The sequence below is a fragment of the Dipodomys spectabilis genome, unplaced genomic scaffold (genome assembly GCF_019054845.1).
Source record: "Dipodomys spectabilis isolate Male_0828 unplaced genomic scaffold, ASM1905484v1 ptg000422l, whole genome shotgun sequence".
Classification (NCBI taxonomy): Eukaryota; Metazoa; Chordata; class Mammalia; order Rodentia; family Heteromyidae; genus Dipodomys; species Dipodomys spectabilis.
The window spans coordinates 4,230,305-4,257,237 of NW_024871099.1; the positions used below are offsets into that span (position 1 = coordinate 4,230,305).

The 26,933-nt window shown below is 56.1% G+C and overlaps 1 protein-coding gene across 1 annotated transcript; it reads left to right on the forward strand.

Annotated features, from left to right (window-relative positions):
- The first annotated feature begins 361 nt into the window (after window positions 1-361).
- On the forward strand, window positions 362-11,335 carry LOC122097549 (WT1 interacting protein). Its single transcript, XM_042668119.1, has 8 exons — window positions 362-982; window positions 3,649-3,750; window positions 7,008-7,075; window positions 7,171-7,233; window positions 7,366-7,496; window positions 8,893-8,944; window positions 9,930-9,998; window positions 10,924-11,335. Exons 1-8 carry the CDS (start codon window positions 415-417, stop codon window positions 11,062-11,064), a joined length of 1,194 nt encoding a protein of 397 aa, XP_042524053.1. The 5' UTR covers window positions 362-414; the 3' UTR covers window positions 11,065-11,335.
- The last annotated feature ends 15,598 nt before the right edge of the window (window positions 11,336-26,933 follow it).

Below are 26,933 nucleotides of genomic sequence, written 5' to 3' on the forward strand. Positions count from 1 at the left end.
CCACCCCCGGGCCCGCGGGGCCCCGCCTGCCTGCGGCGCCCTGGGCCCGGATGGGCGCGGCGGGCGCGCGGGGCTGGGTGTGGGGTCGCGCCGGTGGCGGGCCGCGGCGCCCCCGCCGCCCCCTCCGGGCTCCGCGGGCCGCCGCCACGCCCCCCGCATTCCACAGGCCGCGGCGCCGTCGCCGGGCTCGCATTCCGGCCCCCGCCGCGTCCCGACCCCGCCTCGGCCGGCCGGGGCGCGCGCATTCCTCCCGCCCCGCGCCCGGCCCCGCCCCGCGCCCCGGACCCCGGGGCGGGCTCCGCGCTCCCGGGCCGCAGGCTCCGGGCTCCCCCCGGGCGGGACCACCATGCAGCGGCGCGGCCGGAGCGGCGGGAAGCGGAGGTGACGCGCTTAGTACCGGCGGCGGGCCTGGCCATGCAGCGCTCCCGGGCGGCGGCGGCCGACCAGGCGGCGCTGCTCCTGGCCGGGCTGGGCCTGCGGGAGCCGGAGGCGGGCGGCGACGACTCCCCGGACCGGGGGCGGCGGGGCCCGAGGCCCGCGCCGGGGGACGAGGCGCCCGCGGGGCGCCGGGGGAAGGCCGGCGGCGAGGCCGGGCCGGAGCGGGGTCCCCGGGCCAGCCTGGCGGGCTCGGACGGCGGCGGCAGCGCCCGCTCCAGCGGCATCAGCCTGGGCTACGACCAGCGCCACGGCAGCCCGCGCTGCGCCCGGGGCGACCCGCGCCACGGCCCCGGGCCGCCGTCGGGGGGCAGCGCCCGCTCCAGCGCCTCCAGCCTGGGCTCCCGCGGCTCGGCCGGCGCCGACGGCCCGCTCCCGCCCCCCGCCGCCTCCCCGGCGCCCGCCCGCTCCCCCGAGCGCCCCGGCCCCGCCGCCACGCCGCCCCCCGCCCGCCACGCCGCCCCCGGCGCGGCCGAGCGCAGCCTGGAGACGCTGGCCCGCGAGCTGCGCCGGGCGCTCGGGGCGCGCGGCGCGCACGACTTCTTCGGTGAGCGCCGGCCCGGGGAGGACGGAGACGGGGGCCGGAGGACGGGGACGGGAGGACGGAGACGGGGGCCGGAGGACGGGGACGGGAGGACGGAGGACGGAGGCTGGAGGACGGAGGACGGAGGCTGGAGGACGGGGACGGGAGGACGGAGGACGGGGGCGGGAGGACGGGGACGGGAGGACGGGGGCCGGAGGACGGGGACGGGAGGACGGGGACGGGAGGACGGGGACGGGAGGACGGAGGACGGGGACGGGAGGACGGGGACGGGAGGACGGGGACGGGAGGACGGGGACGGGAGGACGGAGGACGGGGACGGGAGGACGGGGACGGGGGCCGGAGGACGGAGGACGGGAGGACGGGGACGGGAGGACGGGGACGGGAGGACGGGGGCCGGAGGACGGGGGCCGGAGGACAGGGACGGGAGGACGGGGACGGGAGGACGGGGACGGGAGGACGGAGGCTGGAGGACGGAGGACGGGAGGACGGGGACGGGAGGACGGAGGACGGGGACGGGAGGACGGAGGCTGGAGGACGGAGACGGGAGGACGGAGGACGGGGACGGGAGGACGGACGGGGACGGGAGGACGGGGGCGGGAGGACGGGGACGGGGGCCGGAGGACGGGGACGGGAGGACGGGGACGGGAGGACGGAGGCTGGAGGACGGGGGCGGGAGGACGGGGACCGGAGGACGGAGGCTGGAGGACGGAGGACGGGGACGGGAGGACGGGGACGGGAGGACGGGGACGGGAGGACGGAGGCTGGAGGACGAGGACGGGAGGACGGAGGCTGGAGGACGGGGGCGGGAGGATGGAGGACGGAGGCTGGAGGACGGGGACGGGAGGACGGAGGACGGGGACGGGGGCCGGAGGACGGGGACAGGGACAGGGACAGGGACGGGAGGACGAGGACAGGGACAGGAGGACGGGGACGGGGGCCGGAGGACGCGGGCGGGAGGACGGGGACGGGGGCCGGAGGACGGGGACAGGGATGGGGACGGGAGGACGGGGACGGGAGGACGGAGGACGGGGACGGGAGGACGGGGGCCGGAGGACGGGGGCGGGAGGACGGGGACGGGAGGACGAGGACAGGGACGGGAGGACGGGGACGGGGGCCGGAGGACGGGGACAGGGATGGGGACGGGAGGACGGGGACGGGAGGACGAGGACAGGGACGGGAGGACGGAGACGGGGGCCGGAGGACGGGGACAGGGATGGGGACAGGAGGACGGGGACAGGGATGGGGACGGGAGGACGGGGACGGGAGGACGGGGGCGGGAGGACGGAGACGGGGGCCGGAGGACGGGGGCGGGAGGACGGGGGCGGGAGGACGGGGACGGGGGCCGGAGGACGGGGACGGGAGGACGGGGGCGGGAGGACGGAGACGGGAGGACGGGGACGGGAGGACGGAGACGGGAGGACAGGGAGAGGGGCAGTAGGACGGGAGGACGGGGACGGGGGCCAGAGGACGGGGACCGGGATGGGGACGGGTCGGGGATGGAGATGGGACGGATCCGGGACTTGAACTGGAGGACGGGGACCGAGACGGGACGGGGTCGGGAGGACGGGACAAGGACAGGGACCGGGGTCCTCAGGACAGAGCTGGGCTGGGGAGGAGGAGGACAGGTCGTCAGGACAGGGGAGGCTGTCCGCCCGCAGAGGAGTCAGCAGGGTTTTGGCGGTGTCCGGGCGAGGGGAGGAGGCCTGGGTGGGTTTCTTTTCTTGGATTCAGTGGCTCTGGCCACTCCAGACGGCCAGGTGGGGGGGGGGGGGAGTGTGGGTTCTCAATGCAAGAAGTCGGGGGTGAAGGGCATGTGTGCGTTTGTGGGAGGTGTGCTTGGGATGGGGTGGTCAGGGTGAAAGGTCATGGCCTGGCAGATTGCGAGGCCGCTGTCAGCTGGCCTGGCAGCAGGGAGGGAAGGAGGAGCTGCCTGCTGCTGGCACAGCCCAGGGGTGGGGGAGACAGCCCGGGCGCTGTCCCTCAGCTCTTCATCTCCAGGCTAACAGGCTACCACTTTGAGCCACAGCTCCACTTGCGGTTTTCTATGGGTTGATTGGAGATAAGAGTCTCATGGAGGGGGCTGGGAAGGTGGCTCAGTGGTAGAGCGCTTGCCTTGCATGCCTGAGGCCCTGGGTTCGATTCCTCAGCACCACATAAGCAAAAAGGAAAAAAGCCGGAAGTGGCGCTGTGGCTCAAGTGGTAGAGCGCTAGCCTTGAGCTGAAGAGCTGAGGGACAGCGCCCAGGCCCAGAGTTCAGGCCCCACGCCCGGACCCAAAAAAAAAAAAAAAGAGTCTCATGGACTTTCCTGCCCAGGCTGGCTTTGAACCGAGATCCTCAGATCTCAGCCTCCTGAGTAGCTAGGATGATAGGCCTGTCTGTATTTCCATTCTTGAAGATTGGGTTCACAGACAGCAGAAAGAATATTCTTTCAGTCCAGGAGGAGGTGTGGGCTGTAGGACGGTGTTCCTAACTAAACATGCAGTACACCGAGGGTCAACCTCCAGGTGCTGTCCCGAGTGCTTCTCGTCCTCACACAACAGCAGCACCAAACCCTCAGTGGTGGGCACCTGCAGCACCTGTGTCTGGGGAAAGCCAGCCAGCATGACACCTGTCATCTGACTCCTCAGCTTGAGATGCCAGCCGCCGCTCTGTCCCGCCCTTCCCGCAGGCATGTGCATCAAGTGCGGCCTGGGTATCTATGGAGCCAGGCAGGCGTGCCAGGCTATGGGCAGCCTCTACCACACTGACTGCTTCATCTGTGACTCCTGTGGTAGGTGCTCTCCAAGCCCCTCCTCTTCCCCCATCATCTCCTTGCACCCAGGGCTCAGGCTGGGGTATGGAGGAACCTGGTTGCAGTCTTCCTGTGCAAATGTCCTGTGGCCTTCTTGGGGAGGGACCCCTGGGACCCCTGGGGAGAGACACTGCTTCCTGTCCTCTGTGCAGGGAATTGGTGTGGCCTGGGAGCCCTCTGCTGCTCGGGACATAAAGCTGACCTTCAAACTACTTTCCTCTAGTTGTTTCTTCTGTCTCTATTTTGTACCAATGTCAACTACAAATGTTATCATTTAACCTAGGCAAAGTGGTAAAGAAGCTGGGCGCTGGTGGCTCACATCTGTCATCCTAGCTAGTCGGGAAGCTGAGTTCTGAGGATTGCAGTTCAAAGCCAGCCAGAGCAGGAAAGCTTGTGAGACTTTTATCTCCGATGAACCACCAGAAAAGCGGAAGTAGAGCTGTGGCTCAGAGTGTTTGAGTGCTAGATAGCTCCCAAGCCCTGAATTCAAACCCCACAATGAAAAAAAAAAAAAAAAGTTGTCAAGAAGAAAAAGTAAGAGGAATCTTAACTATATTAATAAATCTGTACTTGAGATTTTCCACCTGTGGTTTAAAAACAAAACACAAAACCAGACTTGGCCCCCAAGCAGATATATTTGGTTTATTTGCATTAAATGTCTGTGCTAGTATTAGGGCTTGAACTCAGGACCTGGGCACTGTCCCAGAGCTTTTTTTTTTTTTTTTTTGTCGGTCGTGGGGCTTGAACTCTGGGCCTGGGCGCTGTCCCTCAGCTCTTCAGCTCAAGGCGAGCGCTCTACCACTTGAGCTACAGCGCCACTTCCGGTTTTCTGGTGGTTTATTGGAGATAGGAGTCTCACGGTCTCTCCTGCCTGGGCTGGCTTTGAACCGCGATCCTCAGATCTCAGCCTCCTGAGTAGCTGGGATTACAGGCGTGAGCCACCAGCGCCCGGCTTTCCCTGAGCTTTTTGACTCAAGCAAGGATGGCATTATACTACTTGAGCCTCACCTCTACTTCCCACTTTTTTTGGTGGTTCATTGGAGATAGAGTTTCATTGCCAAGCACCTGTGGCTCATGCCTATAATCTTAGCTACTCAGGAGGCTGAGAGCTAAGGATCCCAGTTCAAAGCCAGCCCAAGAAGAAAAGGCCCCATGAGACTCTTACCTCCAATTAGCCACTAAAAAACAGGAAGTGGCACTGCAACTCAAGTGGTAAAGCACTAGCTTTGAGCACAAAGAGGCTGAGGGACAGCGCTCAGGCCCTGAGTTCAAGCCCCACAAGCTGGGGGGTTGGAGGGGGTGGTATGTCTCATGGACTTTCCTGCCTTGACTCGAACCATGGTCCTCAGATCTGAGCCTCCTAAGTTGCTAGGATGTCAGGCATGAGCCACCGGCGCCCCAGCCCGTTGAATTGTTGGTACAGACTAGATTGTGCTGTAGACATCCCTGGAGAGGTCACTCTGTGCATATTTGTTTTTATTTCTCCTGAGTAAATTCCAAGAAGTGGAATTTCTGGTTCATAGGGTGAATGTATGTTTAACTTTGTAAAAAAAAAAAAAAACTGCCAAACTTTTTTCCTAGAACCCTTATCCTCCCTCCCTGTCCCGCTGGAAATGCTATTTGGTTTATCCTATGTACCTGCAAACAGCTGCTACTTGATTTAGCCTTTTCAATAGGCCATTCCAATAGCTACTATCACTTTAAAGTTTTAGTTTGATTTGTGTGTGTGTGTGTGTGTGTGTGTGTGTGTGTGTGTGTGTGTGTGTGTGTGCACGCACACACACTGGTCCTGACCATTGAACCCAGGACCTGACCGCTGTCCCTGAGCTTTTTTATTCAAGGCTAGCACCCTACCACTTAAACCACAGCTCCACTTCCAGCTTTTTTGGTGGTTCACTGGAGATAAGAACCTCACAGGGCTGGGAAGGTGGCTCAGTGGTAGAGCGATTGCCTTGCATGCATGAGGCCCTGGGTTCGATTCCTCATAAGCAAAAAGAAAAAAGCCAAACGTGGCGCTGTTGCTCAAGTGGTAGAGCACTAGCTTTGAGCTGAAGAGCTGAGGGACAGTGCACAGGCCCCACGACCGGACCCAAAAAAAAAAAAAAAAAAGACTTGTACCAACACAAAAAATGGGGGAAAGGGGTGGCAAAAGCTTTAAACAGACTTCAACAAAACAAGATCTATTAATAGTCATGAAGGAAACAATAAGAAAATTCAGTTGGGTACTGGTGGCTCACATCTGTCATCCTAGCTACTCAGAGGCTGAGACCTGAGGATAGTAGTTCAAAGCCAGCCTGGGCAGAAAAGTCTGTGAGGTTCTTTTTTTTTGGGGGGGGGTACAAGTCTTGAACACTGGCTCTCATGATCGTGCTTAGCTTTTGCACTGAAGGCTGATGCTCTACCACTTGAGCCACAGCTCCACTTCTTGCTTTTTGGTGGTTAATTGGAGATAAGAGTCTTTTGGACTTTCCTACCCAGACGGGCTTCAAACCGGGATCCTCAGATCTCAGCCTCCTGAGTAGCTGGAATTACAGGTGTGAGCTTATACTGGTGCCCAAAGTATGGTACGTCCAATGTTTATGGATTCATGTGTGTCATCTTTTTTTTTTTTTGTCCGTCATCGGGCCTGAACTTGGGCCTGGGGGCTGTCCCTCAACTCTTCAGCTCAAGGCTAGCGCTCTACCACTTGAGCCACAGCACCTCTTCTGGTTTTCTGGTGGTTCATTGGAGATCAGAGTCTCATGGCTGGCTTTGAATGGTGATCCTCAGATTTCAGCCTCCTGAGTAGCTAGAATGGCAGGCGTGAGCCACCAGCACTTGGCTGTATCATCTTGCTAAGTAATAATGATATAACATTCAAAAGAAATTCATCAGGCTCTGGTAGCTCATGCCTGTAATCCTAGTTACTCAGGAGGCTGAGATCCAAGGACAGGGATTCAGGATAGTCCATGAGGCGCTTATCTCCAGGTAAACACCTAAAAAGCCAGGCATAGAGCTCAAGTGTTAGTTAGAATGCCAGCCTTAATAGAAAAGGCTAAGGGACAGCACCTAGGCCCTGAGTTCAAGTCTCAGGACTGACATTAAAAAAAAAAATGTGTGTGTGTGTGTATGAGAAATTGAAAAGTACATCTGTAGTCCACAGCTCATCAGTTGGAGGGAAGTTCTGTAAGGGGCCTTCCCTGGTCCTAACATACCAGAGACCCCCTTCTCTCCCCCCCCCCCCCTTCCCCTTACAGGGAGACGACTCCGAGGCAAGGCGTTCTACAACGTGGGCGAGAAGGTGTACTGCCAGGAGGACTTCCTGGTGAGTTCAGGCTGGGCCCTCGGGCTGTGCCATGGGTGGGAGCCGGGGACCTTTGGAGCACCCAACTTCCAGTGTCCTGTATTCCCTCCGCTCAGTACTCTGGGTTCCAGCAAACGGCCGACAAGTGCAGCGTGTGCGGACACCTGATCATGGACATGGTGAGCACTCCCCCCCCCCCCCCCCCCCCCCCGTCCCCCGCTCGCTAGCGCCCCTCAGACCCCACCCTGCCGCCCGCTCCACGCCTGCTGGGGATCCCTTTAGGGGCAGCCTTGAACACCTTCCATCCCCAGATCCTGCAGGCCCTGGGCAAGTCTTACCACCCCGGCTGCTTCCGCTGCTGCGTGTGTAACGAGTGTCTGGACGGGGTGCCGTTCACGGTGGACGTGCAGAACAAGATCTACTGTGTCAGAGACTATCACGCGTGAGTGGCCCGCACACAGGAGGCCCCCCGTCCCCACCCCGGCTGGACCCCCCAACCAGTACTTGTTTTCTTTTGTGTCTGTCTTGGGGTTTGAACTCAGGGCCTGAGTGCTGTCCCTGAGCTTCTTTCGCTCAAGGCTGGCGCTCTACCACTTTAAGCCACAGCATCATTTCTGACTTTTTGCCGGTTCATTGGAAAGAAAAGTCTCACCGACTTTCCTGCCCAGGGTTGGCTTCGAACCACGATCCTCAGATCTCAGTCTCTCCTGAATAGCTAGGAAGAGAGGCGTGAGCCACCACCAGCACCCGTTTCCCATCACTTTTTCACTCAAGGCTGGCGCTCTACCACTTGAGCCACACCTCCACTCCTCACTTTCTGCTGGATCACTGGAGAAAAGAGATCTCCCAGACTTTTCTGCCCGGGCTGGCTTTGAACAGTGGTTCTCAGATGTCAGCCTCTGGAGTGACTGGGACCACAGTGTGAGCCCCAGGGGCACTTTTCTGCCTGCGTCCTGGAGGTCTTGCCCTTCGGGTCCTCACTGTCCCTGGGGGGGGGGGGGGGGGAGGAGCAGGACAGTCCTCTCCGTCTGACCCCAGATAGCCACCTCCTGCCTCTTCCCCCTGCCTCTCCAGGCATGTGTCCCCTCGCCAACGTAGACTGTCCTCTGTGCCATCCAGCCCGCTGTCCCGGGCCGGGCTGCGTTGAACTAGGGTGGGAGGAGATGAGGGGATCCTGCAGACCCCTGTCCTGCCTGTCTGCTGCTCACATCAGCAGCTGTGGCTGCAGGCTGGAAGCTCTGGGTCCTGTGCATTTGGCTTCTTTTTTTCTGCCAGTCCTAGGGCTTGAACTCAGGGCCTAGGCGCTGTCCCTGAGCTTCTTTTGTTCAAGGCTAGCACTCTACCCCTTGAGCCACAGCGCCACTTCCGGCTTTTTCTGTGTATGGAGGTACTGAGGAATGGAACCCAGGGCTTCATGCATGCTAGGCAGGCAGTCTACCACTAAACCACCTTCCCAGCCCCTATGTGGCTGGCTTAAAAGTCAGTGCTGGGCATCTGTTCTTTGGCACTCGGGTAGAGCCAGGCCCTAGCAAGGGTCTCAGCCTGAGGTGACCCAGGTCTGGATATTAGGGGAGGGCATTAAATTACTGGACGTAGAAAGACCTGGCCTGACAGAGCCTGCAGCCTCCAGACCGCCGGCTGTGGAGGCGAATCAGGGAACGTGGTAAAAGTTTAATACCAAGAAAGCTCCACAGACGCCACTTTTCCAGCCAAGGTACCTTGTCTTAACTGGCAGGAGAGACCTGCACCTGGGCCGTGCCAGGGGGGCTGCTGTAGGCACAACCACCCCTGTGCCTTTGGCCTCTGATCACTTGCGGTTGTTGCTTTTATTCTTTCAGGGTATTTGCACCAAAATGTGCCTCGTGCGCCCACCCCATCCTCCCAGCACAGGTAGGGACCATGGCTCACGTGAGGGTGGGCGGTTCCTGGGCCTCCGTGGGAGGGATCAACAGGCGGCACCAAACATGGAGTCACATGGAGATGTAGTCTCCCCCCTCCTGACACACACAGCCTGGGCACCCCATGCCACCCCCACAGGCCGCTCCCTGGGCCCATTCGGTTCTGCGGTCCAGGTTGGATAGGCCAGGGGAACAGAGGAAGAAGGCCATGTGTTTAGCAGCCGTCCGATGGCTGTCTCAGCGTGCTGTGTCTGTCTGGTCCTCACTCCAGCCTGCTGACAGTGCTCTTTGCTCTTTTTCTTTTTGGTGCCAGTCCTGGGGCTGGAACTCTAGGTGTAGGCGTTGTTGCTGAGCTTGTGTGGATTTGGTTTGGTTTGGTTTGGGTTTGGGGATTGTTTTGTTTTGCTCAAGGCTGGTTCTCTTCCATCTAAGCTATTTCCAGCTTTTTGCTGGTTGATTTGCAAGATACTAGAGAACTTTTTTTTTCTTTTTTTTGTTGGTCATGGGGCCTGAACTCTGGGCCTGGGCGCTGCCCCTCAGCTCTTTAGCTCAAGGCTAGTGCTCTACCACTTGAGCCACAGCGCCACATAGGGCTTTTTCTGAGTAGTTTATTGGCGATCGGAGTCTCATGGACTTTCCCGCCTGGTCTGGCTTCAAACCTGGATCCTCAGATCTCAGCCTCCTGAGTAGCTAGGATGACAGGCCTGAGCCACCAGCGTCCTGCTAACAGTGGTCTTGAATGCACATGGAATGACACCCTGTGGTGCGCAAGAGACCGAGTACGTGTGCATGGGCCTACCTGTGTGCACGCCATACCCGAGGTATCGTAAACCACATGTGTGTCCCTGCTTGTGCTTGTGGCGATCCAGGGAAACGTCGGATCGGGGTGCACACAGCCCCATCATGGCTGTGTCCAGAGATTTGTGGGCTGGCATGTCCAGGGCACTTCTGTGTGTGAGTCCTGTCTCCCTCTCCAGGGCTGTGAGACCACCATCCGTGTGGTGTCCATGGACAGAAACTACCACGTGGAGTGTTACCACTGCGAGGTGAGCCCGGGACTCCCTGCTGGCCCGCTCACCGCACGCCTCCTGCACTGAGTGCATGTTCCCACCCGCTGCATCCCAGCTCTGAGTGTGCGCACGTGTGCGTGCATGCATGTGCTAGTCCTGGGACTGGAACTCAGGGCCTGGGTGCTGTCTCTGAGCTTTTGTTGTTGTTGTTGTTGTTGTTGTTTGTGGGGCTTGAACTCTGTCCCTTAGCTCTTCAGCTCAAGGTGAGCGCTCTACCACAGGAGTCACAGCGCCACTTCTGGTTTTCTGAGTGATTTATTGGAGATAAGAGTCCTTCCTGACCGGGCTGGCTTTGAACTGTGACCCTCAGATCCCAGCCTCCTAGAGTAGCTAGGATTACAGGCGTGAGCCACGGGTGCTGGCTTCCCTGAGCTTTGATGCTCAAGGCTTTTGAGCCATATCCATTTTTTGTTTTATTGGTGTTAACTGAAGATCAGAGTCTTTTGGATTTGTCTTCCCCACGGTTGGCTTGGAACTGGGATTCTCAGATCTCAGCCTTCTGAGTAGCTTGGGTTTGTTTTTGTTTTTTCTTTTGTGTTTGTTTTTGGTTGGTCCTGGGGCTTGAACTCTGGGCTCTTCAGCTCAAGGCTAGCGCTCTACCACATGAGCCACAGCGCCATTTCCGGCTTTTTGTGCTTATGTGGTGCTGAGGAATCGAACCCAGGGCCTCATGCATGCAAGGCAAACACTCTACCACTGAGCCATCAGGCTTGTTTAACTGCCACATTGTGGGCCGATACTCATAACTACCATTGGGTGTGGCCACCCATAACTACCATTGGGTGCGGCCGGACTACTCAACCGCTGTGGTTAGGGCCAAGCTTTCTCCAGCCCCTCTGGCTTCCCCCATCCATGACAGGCCCGCTCCCCGCTTACCCTGGGCCACCCTGCCCTTCCCTAGGACTGCAGGCTCCAGCTGAGCGGTGAGGATGGACGGCGCTGCTACCCACTGGAGGGCCACCTGCTCTGCCGCCGGTGCCACCTGCGGCGCCTGGGGTCCAGCCTGCTTCCCTCCGCCACCGCGCGCGTCACTGAGCTCTGACAGGGCAGGATTGGACGAGTGGCCCGGGCTCCGCGTGGCTCGCTTGCTTCCATGCCTCTCCGCACCCACTCCTCCCACCCAGCTGCTGTCCCGTCCCCAGGGGCTGGACCCCTGAGCCAAGCTACTTCTATTTATTCACCGTCTGTGCCTCTCAGCACCCCTTCCCGCTGGACACAGGGAGCCACCAGACACCAGCACGCACTTCCCAGGGTTCAAGCCTCAGGACCTGCCTGCCACCCCTCACTTCGCACACCCCCCCCAAAAAAAAGCCAGAAGTCGAGGTGTGGTTCAAGTGGTAGAGAGCCAGCCTTGGGAGGGAGGGGATGGACACCGAACGAGAGGGTGAGATCTTGAGTTCAAGTCCCCCCCGTACTGGCACAACATAAGTTAAGAGGCCTGGGGCCTTGTCCAAATCCACTCGCCCCCAAGCAGGGTTTGGTGGTGGTGATGTGGTGCTCAGGTTTGTGAGTTTTTAGTTTTTGCCCACTGGTGGGTGGGAAAGGGTCCCAGCGTGAGGGGGAGGAAAGGCATCCTGGGGGAAATTGTGGAGATTGGCCATGGCCTTGAGGGGGGTCTCCCCTAGGTCTTCTGGATCCTGGCTTGGGTGGGGGCAGCCCCCCTTCCTTGGCAGATGGACAGCCCCTGGTCATGGTGAAGCGGGACCACAAGGGGGCGCCCTGTGCACCTGGCTCAGGACACACCTGTGTGCGGGCAGCACACTGCTTCCCGCCCCAGGACAAACATGATAGGATTTGACTTAAATTAAGTTTTGGGGTTGTTCCTGTTGTTGTTTTGGTTGGTTTTCCTTTGAGGATATCTTCATTATACTTTAAAAGACTCGTGTTTTCATTCTAAGAATTTGGGCCCAACTGATTATTTCTTAAAGTTACAGCCGACTCCACAATACGTGTCCCCATTTGCGTATCACATGTCTAAACTTCAGGTGGAAAAGAACGTTGTAGTTTTAAACTATTTTTGTATAAATTCCTCTGAAAATCTCACCGTGTGGGCCTGCTTTTCTGACGTGAGTGTGGGGTAGCGTGGACTGGATGATGGTTTTTTTGTTAAGTAGCTGTACAAAGAAGTTACAATTCCATAAGTCAGATTGTGTGTACGTAACCTTTTTGAAAGATGAGTGCAAGCCAAGCATGGTGGCTCACACCTATAATCCCAGCTACTCAGGAGGCCGAGATTTGAGGATTACCATTCAAGGCCAGCTGGGGCAGGAAAGTCTATGAGATACTTATCTCCAATGAATCACCAAAAAGCTAGAAGTAGAGCTGAGCTCAGGTGGTAGAGCGCCAGCCTTGAGTGACAAAGCTCAGGGTCAGCGCCCAGGCCCTGAGTTTAAGCCCCAGGACCAGCACAAAAAGAGGGAGACTGGGTTTCTTAGAGGATGCTGGAAGAAAGGCTGAGAAGCTCTAGGGAGAAGGGAAGGGAATTGAACCTGTGCAGGGGCCAACAGAGCCCAGAGTCCTTCCCTTAACCTCTTGAAAGGCCGGTGCTCCAGACCCAGGCACCTTGGAAGTGTTTGCATGGCTTCTGGGCGTTGGCCATTGCATTGAGGCCCAGCTCACCCAAAGGAAGGCCCAGGCAGGTGTGCGCATGCGTGTTCGTGCCCGTGGTACCTGCATGTTCATATGCGTGCGCCCCTGCATGGGCCTTGGAAGAGGACCTGGCTCTTTCTTGGCCTTGGGGTGCCCTCAGAGCCCCAGGATGGCAGAGGCTGGTGCTGACTCTCCCTAGGACGCTCATACTAGAGTTCTCGGAACTTCAGGCGAATCGGGACGTAGGTAGGCCTCTCCAGAGGGGCAAAGGGGAAGATTGCACATGGTTTGGACCTGGGAGGGGCTGGAGTCCTACAGGCCCCAGGAGGGAGGAACTGGGGTCAGCAGCTGCCCCACTGGCAACCAAGGAGGGATTGAGCGGCACAGGGACCGTGATGGGATGCTAGCTAAGACATTCTCTCTGAGTAAAACCCAACCTTGCCGGCGGCTCACACCTGTCCTAGCTACTCAGGAGGCTGAGATCTGAGGATCACAATTTGAAGCCATCCCAGGCAAGAAAGTCCATGAGATTCTTACCTCCCATGGGTCACACAAAAAGCTGGAAGTGTCGCTGTGGCTCAGTAGTAGAGTGCTAGCTTTGAGCAAGAAGCTCAGGGACAGTGCCCAGGGTGAGTTCAAGCCCCAGGACTGGAAAGAAAAGAAAACAAACATGGCTTTTTCTTTTTTTTTCACGCTAGTACTAGGGCTTCAACTCAGGGCCTGGGTGTTATCTCTGAGCATTTAATTTTGCTCAAGGCTAGCACTGTACCACTTGAGCCACAACTCCACTTCTGGCTTTTCAGTGGTTCATTGCAGATGAGTCTCATTCATGGATTTTCCTGCCTGGCCAGGCTTCAGACCTCAATCCTGAGATCTCAGCCTCCTGAGTAGCTGAGATTACAGGTGTGAGCCAGCAGTGCACTAGGCTATGGCTTTTCAGTGGCAGCCTCTTAACCAGCCAGGAGACAGCCTGGGGGGGGGTCCCTCCCCCCTGTGAGGACTGGAGAGGGCTCCCAGAGAGACCTGTTGGGACCTGGGGGCACAGGTGGGGAGCGGGGCAGTAGGGAGAGCCAGGTGGCCCTTGACCTACAAAGCACAGCCTCGAGGAGCTGCCATCAGGGCAAGTGCCCAGGCCTGGCATCTGCAGGTGTCTTGACAGGGCATGATGGGGTCTTGCAGAGGGAGGAGACCCGGGAATCTGGGTCCAGAGCCTCGGGCTATGGCATCTCCCCAGTCTACAGCACTGGGTTCTGGCTCTTGGAGACCCCAAGGACTGTCTAGAAATCTCTGAGTGGGGACTGGGAAGGTGGCTCAGTGGTAGAGCGCTTGCCTTGCATGCTCAAGGCCCTGGGTTCGATTCCTCAGCACCACATAATCAAAAAGAAAAAAGCCGGAAGTGGCGCTGTGGCTCAAGTGGTAGAGCACTAGCCTTGAGCTGAAAAGCTGAGGGACAGCGCCCAGGCCCAGAGTTCAGGTCCCACGACCGGACCCAAAAAAAAAAAAAAAAAAATCTCTGAGTGGTGGGTAGGAGTGCTTGTCTCCTCTCCCTTCTTCCCTGAGCATCGCTACACACACCTGAGGATTATGGGCAGGCTCTTTCTGGATGTGCCAGGAACATGGCCCTGAGGGGACAAGCTTCTGGAGGTTTCCCAGAGACTGGCAGCAGCATCCCAGGCTGGCACGCTTCGATGGGACGCCCCTGGCCCTGGGGTTGAGAGTGACAAGGGGTGTTTGTATACCTGTCACTCACCCAGGGCACCTGCTGCCGCAGACAGTGGCCTGTGTTACACACACCTGCTGGACCCACAGCATGATCGCGAGACTGCTCCAACTCTGCCTTACCTGCCTGATCACACACACACACACACACACCTCTAGACGACGGCTGGTTCACTCCCTGTCTGCTGTCAGCCCTGGGGCCACAGCAGCGTTGGGTGCAAAGCCTTCCCATGCCTTCCCACTTTGGCTTGGACCTTGCATCTTTGAGCTGAGCAGGCTGCATGTGCCCATGGACGCCCTGCAGGTGGCGCTGTGGCCCTCGGCCTGGCCCACAGCAGAGTATTGCCACCCCAGGCTGAGGCTGTGTGTGTGGCTCAGCCAGGACTTGGGGACTCTGAGGTTTAGACTGGGCCTAACCACCCCCCCCCTCCACCCTAAATAGAGGACAAGAGGTCTACCTGGGCCAATGAGAAGTGGGGGCAAAGTGAGGCTGGTGACCCTGGCGTTCCCCAAGGGAATGGGTGTGGATGGTGTCAGGATTGGATCTAAAATGTACCCCCTGCAGAGTGCTGTCAGCTCATGCCTATCATCCCCGCTACACGGGAGGCTGAGATCTGAGGATCATGAATCAAAGCCAGTCCAGGCAGAGAAGACTGTGAGACTTATCTCCAAGGGAAGTGGAGGTGTGGCTCAAAGTGGTAGAGCACCAGCCTTGAGCACAAAAACTTAGGAACAACACCCAGGTCCTGAGTTCAAGCCCCAGGACTGGCAAGTGTGTGTGCATGCAAACACACAAACTACAATTTTGACTTTTTTATTTTTCTAGTTATAAACATTTTATACAACTGCAGTTTTTTTTAATTAGAAAACCAGGGCTGGGAAGGTGGCTCAGTGGTAGAGCGCTTGCCTCACATGCATGAGGCCCTGGGTTCCATTCCTCAGCACCACATAAACAGAAAAAGCCAGGAGTGGTGCTGTGGCTCAAGTGGTAGAGTGCTAGCCTTGAGCTGAAGAGCTCAAGGACAGCGCCCAGGCCAAGAGTTCAGGCCCTATGACCGACCTAAATAAATAAATAAATTGGAAAGCTCTTGGGAAGAAAGATTATCACTACAAGCTCAAAATTTCTCATGCCCTTGTTAAGAGGAAGCAGGTGACTTTATGTGTGTGGGCTGTGTGTGGATGTGAATATGGGTGAGCTGGTCCTGGGGCTTGAACTTAAGGCCTGAGTCCTGAGTTCAGGCTTCACTTGGTCAAGGTGAGTCTCCTCTGCTCTTCAACTAGAGGGCGCCCCCTAGTGGTCAGGTGGTGCCATGCACCTGCACCGTGGAGCCAAAGGGGAAGGTGGATGGGAACAGGGCCCTGAGAAGGGATTCCTGCTGCTGTCCTCCAGGAACTAAGTTTTGGGGTGAGTCCCCCCCCATGTACTTGGGCTTGTGGGTCCTTTTCTGCCCGTATCCAGCACAAGGGGCTCCACAAACTGCTTTGCTTCTGATTGCCAGCCTGTCCCGTTGGTGACAGCAAATGCCAACTGCGGGATGCACGCTCCCATCCGTTCACCCCGGGCCTCCTGAGCCTCTCATCGCGAGGGTCTGAGGGCTCGTAGGGAGCCTCATGGAGAACCCCAGCACATTCACAGGCACCTGAAAGAGGGGGCCAGAGCCATGCCCAGACACTGCAGGAGGTAAAAGGCCTGAGAAACACCCAGGTGAGAGCCGCAGAGGGCTCTGAGGGCCTGGAGACTCTTCATTTAGGATGAACTGACGCACACTGACAGTTGATGTCTAGGTTCTGCACGTTGAACTTTGCCCTCTGCTCTTTCTCTGCCATCACACACTTTTTCTTTTAGGGGTCGGGGTGTTCCTGGGACTTGAACTCTAGGCCTGGGTGCTGTTCCTCAGCTTTGTTCTCAAGGATAGAGCTCTGTCTACCAATGGAGCCCCAGCTAACATTATGGCTTGGTGGTGGTGGTGGTGGTGGTGGTGGTGGTAGTTAGTTGGAGATCAGAGTCTCCTAGACTTTCCTGCTCAGGCCAGCTTCAAATTGGGATCCTCAGTCTCAGCCTGGTGAGTAGCTTGGATTACAGACACCAACTACCCAGCACCTGGCTTTACCTACTCCTTTGTGGGCCTCACCACAGCCCTGCAGATAGGTGCTACTTCACTTAAGAGGCTCAGAGAGGGACAGAGACAGAGGCATACGTGCACAGCATTTTGTGTCTCTAGCCGTGGGCAGAGCATATCATGCCACCGGGACCTGAGTGGACCTTCCTGGACCTGAGATCCTTCCTCTGTAAGAAGAGTATTCAACTGGGTGCCAGTGACTCATGCTTGTCATCCTAACTACTCAGGAGGCTGAGATCCGATGGTCACAGTTCAAAGCCAACCTGAGCAGGAAAGTACATGAGACTCATCACCGATTAACCACCAGAAAACAAGAAGTGGTGCTGTGGCTCAAGCGGTAGAGCACTCGCCTTGAGCTGAGAAGCTGACAGTGTAGGCCCAGAGTTCAAGTCCCACAACACACACACACACACACACACACACAAAAGAGTCTCACCAAGCTGAGTGTGGAGTGGCTCACATCTGTCATCCTGGCTACCCTGGAGGCTGGAATCTGGGGATCTTGGTTCAAAGCCAGCCTAGGCAAGGAAGTCTGAGCCTCTTACCTCCAATGAACCATCAGAAAACAGGCATGGGAGCTGTGGCTCAAAGTGCTGGAGCACTAGCCTTGAGCGGAAAAGCTCAGGGTCAGCACCAGGGACCTCTGGGGGACCAAGCCCCAGGACTGACAACACAAAAAGAGTCTCATGCACTTTCCTGCCTGGGTTGTCTTTGACCCTCAATCCTCAGATTTCAGTGTCCTGAGTAACTAGAAGCGACCTCCATGCAAGGCAACTACTTTTCTTTTTGTTTCTTTCCTTTTTTTTTTCTTTCTTTTCTTTTTGTTGGTCCTGGGACTTGAACTCTGGGCCTGGGCACTGTCCCTCAGCTTGTCAGCTCAAGGCGAGCTCTCTACCACTTGAGCCTTCCTCCCAGCCCTGGCACAATTTTTCTTTTTTAAAGAAGACAAACTCAGGCTAAACAGGATGTTCATCCAGGATCTCCTGAAGCCACTGCCAGATCCTAGGGGCAGCTCTGATCGTCCATGTCCTGAGAGCGGTGACACTTTCTTGGTCTTCACTGATCTTGGCTTGGGTCTCTTGAGGTCTGGCCCAGGAGCAGGTGGCCCAAAGCACTTGTCATTGCTTCCTGGGTGCTGTGGGACAGAACTCGGCCCTCCTGCATGGTAGGCAGGCACCTGCCACTCAGGGCTTATGCCTGTCATCCTAGCTAAATAGAAGGCATAGATCTGAGTGCAGAGGTTCGAAACCATCTTGAGCAGGAACATCCATGAGACTCTTATCTACACTTCATCATCTAAAAACCAGAAACAGAGCACCAAAAATGATAGCACACCAGCCTGAGAACAAGAAAGCTCAGGCAGAACAGCAAAACCCTGAGTTCATGCCCCAGGACATCAACACAGCGGCTGGGAGTGTGGCTCGCTGGTAGTGTGCTTGCCTAGCACTCATGAAGCCCTAGGTTCGATTCCTCAGTACCACATACACAGAAAAAGCCAGATGGGGCTGGGAAGGCTGCTCAGTGGTAGAGCGCTTGCCTTGCATGCATGAGGCCCTGGGTTCCATTCCTCAGCACCACATAAGTAGAAAAAGCCGGAAGTGGCGCTGTGGCTCAAGGGGTAGAGCCCTAGCCTTGAGCTGAAGAGCTGAGGAACAGTGCCCAGGCCCAGAGTTCAGGCCCAATGACCGACAAAAAAAAAAAAAGTATTCCAGGATTTTGTCCCTTTGGGAATGAGAGGGAGCTGGGTGGGTGAATGAGGACCTTGCCAGCCTCCAGAGCCCCACTAAGAGCCCCCTCCCTTGAGAGGAGAGGAAATCAGGACCCTAGAATGGTGTCACCTGCTGTGGGAGAGGCCCAGGCTGGACCTGGCCGCAGCAAAGGTGTCCAAAAGATCTGTTGAGTTCACACCCACGTCTGAGCTGAGACACCACCAGTTTTCTGGGTGAATTTTGGCTCCGCTTCCTGGTTTGGGGGACTCTCTGGCATGGAGGCCAGGGGAAGGAAGTGGTCAGGAAGCATGGATAATTTTTTGGGGCCATGACAAGACATTGGATTCCGAATGTATGCATTGAAAAAGGTCAGCAGTTATTGCTCTTTTGGCAAAGGGTCAAACCCGGTTTTTCCCAAAGGCCACAGCATGGGGACAAACCCCTCTGCCATTTGTTTCCTGGTGGGAGGGACTTCCTGTGTTTACTCACCCCACTCCCTGGGCCCAGGGCCCACTTGGGGACTCAGGAGGGCCTGGCCCTTAGGCAGTGGGGATCAGCAGGGCAGGTGAGGGCTGGACAGGGGTGGGTGGGGTACTGAAGTTTAAAAGCTGCAGAAACCCTGCCTTGAGCTCATCCTCCAGCAGGGGAGCCATGAATCAGACACTGCTTGTGCTGGCCTTGCTATTGTTGGACCTGGGCTTCCAGTCAGGTGGGAGAGGTAGGAGGGAGGGCAGATGGCTTTCTGGATCCTTCCACAGGCCTCTCCAAGTTGTATCTAGGGACAGATGGAGGGGATGGTTGGGAGGACCCTGCCCAGAGTCCTGAGGAAACCTCAAAGCTCTGAGCCACCAATGGGAGGGGGATTTGGGAGTTGGGGGCTAGTCATGGTGCCTGAACTTAGGGCCTAGGCGCCATCCCTGAGTTATTCTGCTCAAGGCTAGTTTTCTATGACTTTGAGCCATTCCCAGTTTTCTGGTGGTACATTGGAGATCTTTGTGCCCAAGGCTTAGCACTCTACTTCGTACTTAGGCCAGGCCTCCCTCCACTTCCAGCTTTTTGGTGGTTCAGTGGAGATCAGAGTCTCAGAAACATTCCTGCAGGGTGTGGCTTCAAAACACTATCTTCAGATGTCAGCCTCCTGAGTGGGTAGGATGACAGGTGTGAGCCACCATCGCCTAGGTTGGATGGGGCCCTTAATAGAAGGTGTTTCCTGACTGTTTACAGCCCAAGCTTGTCTCATCTTTTATGGAATCTTCGCTGTTTTGGGCATTGAGAAGCAGAGAGCCTTGAACATCTCCCTGTTGGGAGTGGGTGCCACGGAGGAGGAGAAGGCAGCCTTCGGGAAGATCCAGGAGTGCTATGATGAGGCCGGAGTAGCAGCAAAGTTCTTGGATTTCATCCTCATGGTAACATGATCCCTGAGAGGCTCACTGTAGATGGCTTCCTCCAAATACACCAGGCCATCATCCTTGCTACTTAGGAGGTTGAGATCTGATGATCTGAGGTTTGGAGCCAGCCTGGGAAGAAAAGTTCCTGAGACTTACCTCCAATAAGTCACCAGAAAGCCCCACAACCAACAAAAATAAATAAATAAAAATTCAACTACTGGGGCTGGGAAGGTGGCTCAGTGGTAGAGCGCTTGCCTTGCATGCCTGAGGCCCTGGGTTCGATTCTTCAGCACTACATAAGCAAAAAGAAAAAAGCCGGAAGTGGCACTGTGGCTCAAGTGGTAGAGCGCTAGCCTTGAGCTGAAGAGCTGAGGGACAGTGCCCAGGCCCAGAGTTCAGGCCCTACTACCGGACCAAAAAAAAAAAAAAATTCAACTACTGTTCCATTAGTCCGCTAACCTATGGGAAAAAGTAATAAAGCTAATATTCTTCTCATTTTTGTTGTTGGTCCTGGTCTGAAACTCAGGGCCTGGTCTCTGTTCCTGAGATCTTTTTGGTCAAGGGTAGCACTCTACCACTTGAGCCGGTTTTCTGGTGGTTTATTGGAGATAAGACTCATGGGCATGGGGCTGGGAAGGTGGCTCAGTGGTAGAGTGCTTGCCTTGCATGCCTGAAGCCCTGGGTCGTACTCCTCAGCATGACATAAGCACAAGAAGCTGGAAGTGGCACTGTGGCTCAAGTGGTAGAGCGTTAGCCTTGAGCTGAAGAGCTGAGGGACAGCGTTCAGATCCAGAGTTCAGGCTCCACTAACACACACACACACACACACACACACACACACACACACACACACACGATTCAAGGGTATTCCTTCTGGGACTGGCTTTGATACTCAATCCTCAGATCTCAGCCTCCTGAGTAGGTAGGATTACAGGTGAGAGCCACTGGTGCCTGGCTTGGCTTTGAATCTAGACCTTGAGATCCCAGAGTTTTGAGTAGCTAGGATGACAGGCATGAGCTCAGGACATCTAGATATAAGAAATTTCTTGAGGGGCTGGGAAGGTGGTTCAGTGGTAGAGCGCTTGTCTTGTATGCATGAGGCCTTGGGTTCGATTTCTTAGAACTAAATAAGAAAAAAGAAAAAAGCCAGAAGTGATGCTGTGGCTCAAGTGGTAGAGAGCTATCCGTGAGCTGAAGAGCTGAGGGACAGCGCCCAGGCCAAGTTCAGGCCCCACAACCAGACCCTCCCCCCACAAAAAAAAAGAAAAAGAAAAAGAAATTTCTTGAACTAGTAAAGGCACACAGGGCGCCTGAGCCTGTTTATAACAGGCATACACGAGTGGGCTTTTTTTTGGTGGGTTGTGGGGCCTGAACTCTGGGCCTGGGCACTGTCCCTCAGCTCTTTAGCTCAAGGCTAGCGCTCTACCACTTGAGCCACAGCAGCACTTCTGGCTTTTTCTGCTTATGTGGTGCTGAGGAATCAAACCCAGGACCTCATGCATGCAAGGCAAGCGCTCTACCACTGAGCCACCTTCCCAGCCCAAGGTGTGGGGTTGTTTTTTTTTTTTGGTCAGTCGTGGAGCTTGAACTCTGGGCCTGGGCGCTGTCCCTCAGCTCTTCAGCTCAAGGCCAGCGCTCTACCACTTGAGCTATAGCGCCACTTCTGGTTTTCTGGTAGCTTATTGGAGATAGGAGTCTCACAGTCTCTCCTGCCCGGGCTAGCTTTGAACCGCGATCCTCAGATCTCAGCCTCCTGAGTAGCTAGGATTACAGGCGTGAGCCACCAGCGCCCGGCTGTTGGGGTTTTTTTATTTGAATTTTTTTTGTCTGTTTTGGGGCTTGAACTCAGGGCCCTCACTGTCCCTGTGCTTGTTTGTGCTCCAAGCTTCGAACCACGATCCTTACATCTCAACTTCCTGAGGAGCTAGGATTACTGGCATGAGCCACTGGCACTTGGCTTACATGTGTGTGTTTAGAACACATTCATATCCCACACACCTGACAGATACCATCAGGTACAGGAGATTTTGCACAAATCCAGACTCAGCTGCCTCCCCTGCCCCCATGTCCTCCAGAACCTTCTTAGTTCTTTCTCCCTGACTGGGGAAACTGTCCACATTCCCCCTTGATGGTTGTGTGTGGCCTTCAGTCCCTGCTGCGGCAGGTACACTGTGAGCTAGAATTTCCTACTGTGATGGGGCTGAATCACTGGGGGGTGAGGGGGTTGGATGATCCTGGGGGTACTGGCTAATCCTGCCAGAGTTCCAGGTTGTGCAGCACCTCCATCCCTGCCTCTCCCTCCCACACCCCTGTTTCTCTTTTTCAGAGCAATATCACCACCAGCCCAGAGTGTACCTTGATTTATTTTAATTCGCTGGTTGACAATGGTGTTGAATCTTAGAGGGCTGAGTCTTTTGCCACTGGTGCCTGATCAACCACCCAGTCATGAGGGACTCCATTCCAATGCACTGGACTCCAGATACCTGTGTCTACCCATGGCCGATTTGACTCCTGTGTCTGAATAAAATCCAGGCAGCCTAGCTCCGTGTGCCTTCTGTCTGTGTTCTGTGTGGGGTGTGTGCGGGGCCTGACAGGAAATGTTGGCACGTGACACATGTGGCTACTCAGCATAGGGTGTAGCATCAGAGGAACCAGGGTGACTCTAGACCCTGCCACTGAGTAGCTATGTGATGTTGGGCCCCAGCCATGTCATCTTTCTGATGGTATAAAATAGGGGCTGTTTGAGGACTAAATGAGAGATATAGACACACATACATATACATGTATACATATACATTTGTGTGTGTGCATGTACACACACACACACATACATAGACTTCACCTACCAGGTATCAAGAATGAAATTATGTCATTGGCAACAAATGGATGGAGCTGGAAATCATGATTGTTAAGTGAAATTAGCCAGGCCTTCACATACAGATGCCAGGCATGCTCTATTAATATGGAGAAGCTAGGAGGGAACTGCAAAACACTGAAGGCACAAGGGCGGTGCTGCTGGCTCTTGCCTGCAGTCCTAAACACTTGGGAAGCTCTGATGCAGAGAATCGAGGTTCAAACCAATGTAGGGGGAAGTCTATGAGACACTATCTCCAAAATATATAGTATGGCTGGAAGCCTGGTTCAAGTGGTAGGGCCGCTGGTTGCCTGATTCTTATCTCCTTAATTTCACCCCTACCCCCACCCACCAAACCACCCCAGCCACACACACACATTTATGGGTCAAAAATGTAACCCCTTCCCCAGCATGCGCCCTCCCCAGAGGGGGTCAATCTTTCAAATCCATAGGTGGAAAACAATCTGGGGATTCCTTAAAATGCAGATTTTAGTACAAATAGAGCACATATCTCACTCCTGGGTGCATGACCGAAAGAGATGAAGCCAGTACCCAAAAGACAAAGCTACACGACTGCAGCAAGGACTGTTCACACAATAGCCCACTCCCTGCCCAGGGGCTCAGCGAGTCCCACGTGCTAAGCTACACCAGGGATGCAGTCTGCAGGGAATGGACATTGCGCAGGAGGGAAAACTACATTACCCAGATAGCTCTGCGCGTAGCAGCTGACAAAACAACGGGGAGGCGCTGGAGTGAGGGCGGGACTTCCGGCTCTGTGGCGGGAGTGTGTGTGGGCGGGGCGTGGGTCGCGTCCGTCCGGCTTCCGCGCTGCAGGTTCTGGGAGCCGGGAGGTGGGAGGGGAGTCGGGGGAGGCGCGGGCTCGGGTGGCGTCACCGCAGGAGGCCGAGCGCTGAGGCCCCGCTGCGCCGTCAGCCTGCGGGAGAGGCCGCGAGAGGAGGCCGCCAGTGAGCCGCCGGATGCTGCGCGCGGAGATGCGGCTCTGCTGCTGGAGCGCCAGGCTGCAGCGCGACAGCCCGAGACAGCGCCGGCCCGAGTGCAAGCACTGCGTGCGCGCGCACACGGGGCTGGGACGGTGGCTCAGTGGTCGAGCGCTTGCCTAGCATGCATGAAGCCCTGGGTTCAATTCCTCTGTACCACATACACAGAAAATGCCAGAAGGGGCGCTGTGGCTCAAATGGTAGAATGCCTAGCCCTGAGTGCTCAGGGAGAGCGCCCAGGCCCTGAGTTTAAGCCCCGGACGGGGACTGGCAAAAAAAAAAAAAGCCAGGCATTGGTAGCTCATGCCTCAGGCCTGTAATCCTAGCTACTCAGGAGGCTGGGATTTGAGGATTGAGGTCCTAAGCCACAGGAAAGTCTGTGAGGCTCTTATCTCCATTCAGTCACAAGAAAACCAGAAGTGGCACTGTGGCTCAAGAGAGAGCTCCGTTCTTGAACTAAAGAGCTCAGGGATACCACCCAGGTGGAAAGTTCACGCCCCACCACGACAAAATGAATAATTTTTATTTGAATAGGGTAAAGACAGGGGTTACTGTTAAATATGTCAGGCAAAGCATATATTTCATTTTGGCCAGTTTTACTCCTTCCATCTTTCTTGTTGTCTTTACTTATACAGGGTAGGAGCATCAAAGCACCTTGATCAGGCTGGGAAGGTGGCTCAGTGGTAGAGCGCTTGCCTTGCAGGCATGAGGCCCTGGGTTGGATTCCCCAACACCACATAAGCAAAAGGAAAAGCCAGAGGTGGTGCTGTGGTTCAAGTGGTAGTGCTCTAGCCTTGAGAAAAAAAAAGCTCAGGGAGAGGACCTAAGCCCTCAGTTCAAGTTGCAGGTTTCTCACACACACAAACAGAATTTTTTTTCTTTTATTTGGGCGTGGTACCTGGTCCTGCGGCCTGAACACTGGGCCTGGGCGCTGTCCTTCAGCTCTTCAGCTCAAGGCTTGCACTCTACCACTTGAGCCATAGCAACACTTCCAGCTTTTTACCTTTTTTTTTTTTTACCACTGAGCCACCTTCCCAGCCCCCACAGAATTCTCAAATTAGAAAATTCCGGGGAAGCAAGATCACTACATGCTCAAAATTTCTCATGCCCTTGTTAAGAGGAAGCAGTTGACTGTGTGTGTGGGCTGTGTGTGGGTGTGGATATGGATGAGCTGGTCCTGGGGCTTGAACTTAAGGCCTGAGTCCTGGGTTCAGGCTTCACTTGGTCAAGGTGAGTCTCCTCTGCTCTTCAACTAGAGTGCGACCCCCAGTGGTCAGGTGGTGCCATGCACGGTGGAGCCAAAGGGGAAGGTGGATGGGAACAGGGCCCTGAGAAGGGATTCCTGCTGCTGTCCTCCAGGAACTAAGTTTTGGGGTGAGCCCCTGTGATGTACTTGGGCTTGAGGGTCATTTTCTGCCTTATGTGGTGGTGCAGCCAGGGCGCTCGGCTGCCTCCAGCACAAGGGGCTCCGCAAACTGCTTTGCTTCTGAGAGCCAGCCTCCGGACATTGGTGACAGCAAGTGCAAACTGGGGGATGCACGCTCCCATCCCCCACGGGTGGTCACCCCGGGGCCTCCTGAGCCTCTCATCGCAAGGGTCTGAGGGCTCCTGGGGAGCCTCATGGTGAACCCCAGCACATTCACAGGCACCTGAAAGAGGGGCCAGAGCCATCCCAGACACTGCAGGAGGTAAAAGGCCTGAGAAACACCCAGGAGAGAGCCGCAGAGGGCTCTGAGGGCCTGGAGACTCTTCCTTTAGGATGAACTGACGCACACTGACAGTTGATGTCTCGGTTCTGCACTTTGAACTTTGCCCTCTGATCTTTCTCTGCCATCACACACTTTTTCTTTTGGTGGTTGGGGTGGTCCTGGGACTTGAACTCTAGTCCTGGGTGCTGTCCCACAGCTTTTGTTTTCTTTTCCTTTTTTTTCTTTTCTTTTTTTTTTTTTGGCGGTTGTGGGGCTTGAACTCTGGGCCTGGGTGCTGTCCCTCAGCTCTTCAGCTCAAGGTGAGTGCTCTACCACTTGAGCTACAGCGCCACTTCCGGTTTTCTGGTGGTTTATTGGAGATCGGAGTCTCACGGTCTCTCCTGCCTGGGCTGGCTTTGAACCGCCATCCTCAGATCTCAGCCTCCTGAGTAGCTAGGATTACAGGCGTGAGCCACCAGCGCCCAGCTCAGCTTTTGTTTTCAAGGATAGAGCTCTGTCTACCACTGGAGCCACAGCTTCCATTATGGCTCTTTGTTGTTGTTGGTGGTGGTGGTGGTGGTTGGAGATCAGAGTCTCCTAGACTTTCCTGCTCAGGCTGGCATCAAATTGGGATCCTCAGTCTCAGCCTGATGAGTAGCTTGGATTACAGACACCAGCCACCCAGCACCTGGCTTCACCCACTCCTTGGTGGGGCTCACCACAGCCCTGCAGATAGGAGGTGCTACTTCACTTAAGAGGCTCAGAGGGCTGGGAAGGTGGCTCAGTGGTAGAGCGCTTGCCTTGCATGCTTGACGCCCTGGGTTCGATTCCTCAGCACCACATAATCAGAAAAAAAAAAAAACTGGAAGTGGCGCTGTGGCTCAAGTGGTAGACGGCCAGCCTTGAGCTGAAGAGCTGAGGGACAGTGCCTAGGCCCAGAGTTCAGGCCCCACGACCGGACACACACATACGCCAAAAAAAGAGGCTGAGAGGGACAGAGACAGAGGCATATATATTTTGTGTCTCTAGCAGTGGGCAGAGCAGATCATGCCACTGGGACCTGAGCAGACCTCCCTGGGCCTGAGATCCCTCCTCTGTGAGAAGAAGATTCAACAGGGCAGCAGTGGCTCACACCTGTCATCCTAGCTACTCAGGAGGCTGAGATCTGATGGTTGCAGTTCAAAGCCAGCTTGGGCAGGAACTCTGTGAGACTCTTATCTCCAATAAACCACCAGAAAACTAAAGTGTCACTGTGGCTCAAGTGATAGTTTGTGTGCCGTGAGCTGAAGAGCTCAGGGACAGCACCCAGGCTCAGAGTTCAATACCCAGGACTAACAAAAAGAAAAAAAAAAAAAGGATTGGATTCATCGTCTTTCCAGGCTCCTGGGAGGGACGGTGTGTGTGCCCCGTGGACGCTGTCCTGGGACAGGACCACATATGGGGGCTCTGTGAAAGTCACTCTGTGGAAGTCACTGTGGCCGTCCCCTCCCCAGCCTGTGCCCCATGGGGAAAGAGGACACTCACTTCCCCAGAGGAGTTGCCAAGGTTTAATTTCCAGAACCTTCAACCCAACACACTGGGATGTGGAGCTCTGTAGTGAGCAGGCAGTGGCTGAAGGAGGTCCATCAACATAAAGGGCTGGAATATATCTTCTCCTGCACAGGGGCCAGGGAGCTGGTGAGGCCCAGCAAGGCAGGGAGCCCGCAGACTCATCCACACCCGGCACCCCCAGGAGCAGCACAGCACCCAGCAGGGCCAGGACACTAGTGGGCGCCATGATGCGGTGGGCACAGGTGCTCCCCCACCCAGTGCACGGCCCTTTTATCCCTGTTCTGCCACACAGTGC